This window comes from Trachurus japonicus, chromosome 13 (genome assembly GCF_045865225.1).
Source record: "Trachurus japonicus isolate A0001 chromosome 13, Traja_1.0".
Taxonomy (NCBI): domain Eukaryota; kingdom Metazoa; phylum Chordata; class Actinopteri; order Carangiformes; family Carangidae; genus Trachurus; species Trachurus japonicus.
Genome location: NC_140919.1, coordinates 26753461 through 26760612, shown reverse-complemented (window position 1 = coordinate 26760612; position 7152 = coordinate 26753461). Strand labels below are relative to the sequence as shown.

Below are 7152 nucleotides of genomic sequence, written 5' to 3'. Positions count from 1 at the left end.
ACAAAACACACAAAGAAAAGAAAGATGAGATCAACCAACAACTAATGATTCAACAGAAAAAATGTTTAATGCTAAAACTTATACTGAATAGAAAATAATAAATATCATAAACAAAACACAAAAGGAGAAAATAAGTAAATTGAACCTTCAACTCAAGACTTGATGCAATTAGATAACAGAACAAACAATATCTAATAAAGCAATGCCTAAATTAAAAAGAACACAAAGAAAATGAAAGAAAAAAAAGTCCACCTACATACTGTAAGAACCCAATGCAAATTAAACTACAAAGCAATCTTAAAGCAGAAATAAGTGATATATTTGTGCATGTTAAAGCAGAAGTAAGTGATATATTTGTGTTAATATAAGTCTTAAATAGTTATATCTTCCGACAGCAATCACTTACATAGAGTGTTTGGACCGAAACACGGGTCTGTCAGTCACTCTGCTCTGCTCTGAGCCGAGGAGAAAACATTTATCGTATCCTACAGTTTTTATCCAATGAGGAGAGAGAACGGCATGCAGGGCTGTGTGTGCAGCCAAGGGACGCCGTGAATGTGGCGATGTAGGGACGAGGACTGTTATGTTGCGTTCAAGGAAACTCGTAGACTCGTGTTTTTCCGTCCTGTGAAGTTGTATCAGTTTGATCTGGTAGGAGTTCACGGGTCGGAAGTTACGAGTGGCCGTTATAGTGACTTTCACAGGTAAAACAGGTCGGAGAAACACGAGTGGGTTGCCTGGAACGCTACAAAGTCGTAAGTTGTGACTTGAAGCTGTAATTTACGATTTCAAAAGCCTGCCTCGAACGCAGCATTAGCGAAAACGACCGGATCGCTTACTTCTGCTTTAATATAAGTCTTAAATAGTTATATCTTCCGACAGCAATCACTTACATAGAGTGTTTGGTCTGAAACACGGGTCTGTCAGTCACTCTGCTCTGCTCTGAGCCGAGGAGAAAACTTTTCTCGTATCCTACAGTTTTTATCCAATGAGGAGAGAGAACGGCATGCAGGGCTGTGTGTGCAGCCAAGGGACGCCATGAATGTGGTGACGTAGGGACGAGGACTGTTATGGTGCGTTCAAGGCAACTCGTAACTCGTGTTTTTCCGACCTGTGAAGTCGTACCAGTTCGATCTGGTACGACTTCACGGGTCAGAAGTTACGAGTGGCCGTTATAGTGACTTTCACCGGTAAAACAGGTCGGAAAAACACGAGTGGGTTGCCTGGAACGCTACAAAGTCGTAAGTTGTGACTTGAAGCTGTAATTTACGGTTTCAAAAGCCTGCCTGGAACGCAGCATTAGCCAAAACGACCGGATCGTTTACTTCTGCTTTAATATATCTAACAAATAATGCAGGAAAATAACTAACACAATAATGTGTATCTGTTGCATGAGCTTAAAAATAAATGATGGACCATTTTGGAATCAGAAGGTTCAGGGCCTGGACAGCATATAGAACTGAGAACTTTGTGGAACGGGCCAAAGAAATCGACGATGTTTGACACCTTCACACTAGACACAGAGACATGGCAGAGACATATACAGAGTGGCAGGATTGGTTTCCTGATACTGTATAAAAATCCTGTCTGTCTGAATCTGCATTTATTAATTGGTTTAATGCTATTCAAGGTGGAAACACTCATTATCATGATATTGACTGATTATTTCACTCATCAGGTCTTGTATCCTGCAGAAACACCATGTGCATTGTTAACAAGGTTAAATACTTGATTTTCATCTGAGGGTTTAAAAAAAACAAACAAACAAACAAACAAACAATTTAAGCCAAATATGTCATGTTTGTAAATCTTTTAGTGTATAAACAAACAGTCAATAGTACCCTCTAGTGGATGAACTCTGTAATGCAGACAAACATACAGAACATGTCACCTGTGTGATACTGATATATCCTCAGATTTCACATTACTATTGACAGTGACAATCTGAATGTCAACTCTGAATATTTTATATTTGTTTAAGTTGTTTTTGTTTTGACAGTGATGGATACTCTTGGGCACACAAATGTCAATGTTTTGTCTGCTTAGTTCTTCAGGAGTTACATCATAAATCATTACATCTCAACTTCCTGATCCTGGCTCCTGCTCCTCTACTCTAATGATGAACCCTTTAAATTAGATAATTATTATTGCACTTACGTAAGTATTAAAGTGAAATGATCATAAATACTGGCTATAATCACTAAAACTGGATTTTTCTCTTACACACATGACTCAGTCATTACACCAACACTCATGTACATATATTGTAAAACTGTTGTTGTTGTTGTTGTTGTTGTTGTTGTTGTTGTTGTTGTTGTTGTTTCAAACAAGTTTAAAACTATTCAAGTGACTCCTGACTGATTTTGTTGGTTGGTGATTAAAACCTCTGTAAATTATAAAGATTTTGTAGAAAAATTTTGTATCGCAACCGTTTTTGTGTTGTTTAGGCTTAAAATTCGTACATAAATGGGGGCGTGGTTACGTTGAGTGACAGGTTCACAGACAGAGTTCAGTGGGCGGGTTCTCAGCCGGGTAACCACCGCACCTCTCCAAATATGTAAAGTAGACTCCCACTAAAATCCAAGATGGTGCAGTTCAAATCCCCGTATGGGGTCACAAAATGGACTCCCCCAAACCAATGAGTGACGTCACGGGTGCTACAGTCTATGCCTATACCCCAGTTAAAGGGGTGTCAAGCATAGTAAGTAAGTAAGTCCCCCCTGTTACTGTAAAACGGGTTCGCTGTTCACCTGTCTTCAACCAAAAATGGAAGGGGCCAAGAGAAAAAGAGCAAGGGTAAGAGGAGGAGACAGGGGTAGAAGGAGAGGAAGAGGTGGAGGCAATGCCAGAGGTAGAGGCCAATGTGGAGGTAGAGGAAGAGGAAGACCCGAAGCAGGAGGAGAACATGCTCAAAGAAGAGAAGGACCAAATTCATCAAATTAAATTTACACAATACTAGTTGACCATGTGGTGAAGAAGTGAGGCTGGACAATGAGTTCAGCCAAATTGTAAGAGATACAGTGGCCTGTAGAACAAGTAAAAGTAAAAGAAATGTGTTTGTTTCAGAGAACAGAAAAAATGTTTATGTTAAACAAAGAAGACAAGATATTTATTTCAGAGAGACATCACATTTGACTTTTCCAGCAGGACAAACTTTTATTGTTGTTATTTTATTCTTCGCTCTAAGTTTGAAAATCTTAAAGAAGCCGTTTCGGATTTCTTTAGTCCGAACGCCGTAGATGATGGGATTGACAGTTGCTGGGAATACAATGTATACGAGTCCCATGAAGGTGTTGACATCAGTGGGTATAGGGATGTTCAGATTATGAGAGAGGAAGGTGACACTGCCGACCAGGTAGAAACACAACATGACGATCAGGTGAGTGCCACAGGTGTGAAACGCCTTCCAGCGGTCCTCACCAGCTGATGCTGCTCGCAGCACAATGCTTAAGATCCTCATGTAGGAGAAGAAGATGAGCGAGATGTCCATGCCCACAAAGCAGACGATGACGGCGAGGCCCATGGCGGTGTTTTTCTCAGTGTTATCACAGGCCAGACTGACCAGCGCCATGTGGTCGCAGTAGCAGTGCTGGATCTTGTTGGAGCTGCAGAACCACAGTGAACCTGCCAAACCGACCAGTGTTGCCATGATGGAGACGCTGCGCAGCAGAGTGAAGACGAGCAGCCACATCAACATCGAAGAGTTTACGATTTCATTGTAGCGCAGTGGGTGGCAAATGGCCACGTAGCGGTCCAGCGCCATCGCCAGCAGCAGCGTGGACTCCACCGAAGACAGGAAGTGAGTGAAGAACATCTGACTCAAACAGCCAGCCAACGAGATCTCGTCCCAGTCACACAGGAGGCCAAGGAGCATATTTGGGATGATGGAAGTCACCACAAGGATGTCGACAACACAGAGCATGCAGATGAGCAGGTACATGGGGCTTTGCAGACTCTCCACACAGTGGATGACATGAATTAGCAGAGAGTTTCCCAGCAGCACTGACAGGAAGGAGACAGAGAAGGGCAGGGCCAGCAGTTGGCGGTGTCTGTACAGCGCAGGGAAACCTCTGAACACAAAGGTGGTGTGAGAGAAGTTCCTGCCCTGTGACGCCTGCAGCATGGCCCCGGCTTCACCTGAGCAATAATTCAGACAGAAACAGTCAACAAGCAACATCTGAGACTATCTGTGACCCTGTTTAACAGTGGGTTACAGAGGATGAATACTCTTTTTTCATTATGCACTTCAAGAACTTATCCTAGAGATTTCTACTTTTTTCTCGGGTTTCACTTTTTTTTTTAAAGTATTTTTTGGGGCCTTTTTCGCCTTTAATGGACAGGAGAGTTGAGAGATACGGGAAATGGGAGGCAGAGAGTGGGGCGAACCGGGTCGCCTGCAGTGAGGACTACAGCCTCAACACATTGGGCGGGTGCTCTACCAACTGAGCTAAACATCGCCCCCTTTATTCTCAAAGTGCACTCTTTTTTTCATGAATGGCCCTAATACTCTTCTGTATATCTGATGTAACTATATGATGTTCTAAAAAAAAAAAAAACTGACAGGCGATATTGTTGCTTTGGTTAATCTGGTTAATCTATTGCAGGTTTTATTACTGTAACTTAAATCTAATTTAGTTGCCCTGCCCTTCAGGGGCTTTCACCCAAGTATATTGTCTTGTAAGTGGATTAAGTTTCCTTCAAATTAGGTCATTTTGTGCACTGCACTGAGTCAGCTGCAGGATAAGTATAGTTCACAATAACTGAAGTACCGCTGTATTGTTTCAGTTTATCTTATAGTTTAAACACAACAAAAATGCAATACACCAGGATCTGTTCCAGCTCTTCAAAATCATTTTCCATAGTCTCTGCTGTCCCACTGTCACTCACTGCTCCTTTGTCTGTCCACTGCCTTCCTTTTTCTCTAGTCAGTCCCTCAGCATCTTCACAGCCTCTGTCCCTCACCTCACATTTACAGTGTATCAGGGAACAGGGTGCTAGTTGCAGTCTCCCATCTTTCATTCTGCAGGTCACTACTAACAGGACTACCTGCAGCCTGTTGCACACCTGGCTGCCCACCGCCTGTGTGGGCAGGATGAGACTCCTCAAAAAGACCATTACATGCTCTAAATCAAGACAGATATGACTACACACCTGTATTTATCCAGATAAACTCACATCACATAAACATATAATAATTATCAACAATTATAATACATTGTAGATTCAACAACAATAAAAAATTGATTGAAATTGTACGATAAAGTCATCAGCATCATATTTACTGTATTTCAACCTTAACATACACAGTAAAATCAGTGTTGAAATAACCTGAGCACACACAAAAGCTAAGAGACTAACAGCATTGCTCCTAGTGTTGTGGTCAAGACCACTTAACCCGAGACCCAGTCAAGACCAAGACCAGATCATACCAAGACTAAGACAAGACCAAGAAATTAAGAGGGTTGAGAACGAGTCAAGACCGTCGTCGTTCCCTTTCACTTATTTCCGTCAATTGTGATTATTTTGTCCAGTGCCATGTCACAGACACAGTTGTTACAGTTTTATCAGATGCCAAGGTGCAGGCTTTGATATATAAATCATCCCAGCAAAAAGCAATGCAGAGGATCAGATGGAATTAGTATGATTAGGACGATGAGGAGTATGGTTGCTATATATATATATATATATATATATACACACACACACACGCACGCATACACACAGACACACACACACACACACACAAATGTTGTTGCTGAACAATTTAGACACAATGTAAAATCCAGAGTTACCTTAGTTTGAATCTGGTGGTATACAGTAACTACAGACAGAACATTATAATGAAACATAAGACAATTCAATCTTTAACTCCAGATAAAAAGGAACAAAAATAATTATAAGCACGCAGCATTTACTCTAAGTTGTAAACATAAGAGATGTATGTGTATGTATGTATGTATGTATGTATGTATGTATGTATGTATGTATGTATGTATGTATGTATGTATGTATGTATGTATGTATGTATGTATGTGTCAGGTGAGAATTGAAGATCCAGTTCAGTTCTCATCTGACAGTAATGGTCCTACCTTCTGTGGTCCATCAGCTGCTCTTCACGATGGACTCTGTCTCTCTCCATTAAACTTATAACTGAGGTCCAAACGTCCCATTGGGAGACTCACCCTGACACCATCATCACTCTCATTGGCTCATACCACTTGGAACTTATTTAAATGTCCCTGAGCCAATTAGAGGAGCAGAGATTCTCTAGACTTTAGTGAGTCTGTTGACTTCCTGCTGGTGGAGATCTGTTTGTCTCAGGCTTTGCCCTTTGACCGTCTGGACTGTTGGAATCTCATTGGCACCTGATTTGAAACTGTCACTTTGAAAACACATTGCTGCACACACAGACATACGTAGTAACGACACACATGTTGCAGCCCGACTTGGACACAGTAAAACAGATCAGTGAATTTGACTCCTTGGAGGTTTCAACTGTAAAAGCTAATATGTCTCATTCCTAGAGGAATCTCAGCTGGTAGTTTGTTGTTGTGGCTTGTCGAAGCTAATTGGCCCTGAGGTCAAAACAGGAGAGTTGTGTTTCCTCTGAGAAGGAAGCTGGGATTAATTATCTGCTCTGGTTAATTAGTCTTTTCAGTCAGACTGCTGGGACTCTCAGAGCTGCAGCTGTAATGAGATTTCTGACTGAACAGTTTCAATAAATGAACACACTGACTCACCTCCAGGCCTCCAGCTCCTGCTCCAGCCTTGACGACTGGTTAAATTTAAAACTCTAATGTAATTTTATTTTCAGTGTGTTCAGCACCAACTTATTTCCACTCTGTGGAAAATGAGGCCATAATGAGCTCCCTCTGTATTTGCCAACTCCTGGTAGTATGTTGAAACACTCTCTGAGTCTGTTCCACTTTCTCAGCACCATGTTTGGGATATGGTTTCCACTAGAAACACAAGGCTGAGACACTGTGATCACTACATCACACTGTGTTTCTCACTGAATCATCTCTAAACAAGTGATGTCTATAGTAGGAGTGCGCCCAAATCCGAATAGAAAGGCACAGATAATGTGACAAATCATGTTTTTCCTATCCAAATATTCTCATCACTATTTTTAAACAAAAGATTAGTTTTTAT

The 7152-nt window shown here is 41.3% G+C and overlaps 1 protein-coding gene across 1 annotated transcript; it reads right to left on the bottom strand.

The window, feature by feature from the left end:
- Nucleotides 1–3109: 3109 nt before the first annotated feature.
- On the bottom strand, nucleotides 3110–4134 carry or55e1 (odorant receptor, family 55, subfamily E, member 1). Its single transcript, XM_085796685.1, has one exon. The coding sequence runs from the start codon at nucleotides 4121–4123 to the stop codon at nucleotides 3110–3112; it is 1014 nt and encodes a 337-aa protein (XP_085652811.1). The 5' UTR covers nucleotides 4124–4134.
- Between the last annotated feature and the right edge of the window lie 3018 nt (nucleotides 4135–7152).

What these genes read in the sequence shown, in the direction of transcription:
- or55e1 (XM_085796685.1), bottom strand. Translation starts at nt 4,123, where the DNA reads ATGCTGCAGGCGTCACAGGGCAGGAACTTCTCTCACACCACCTTTGTG.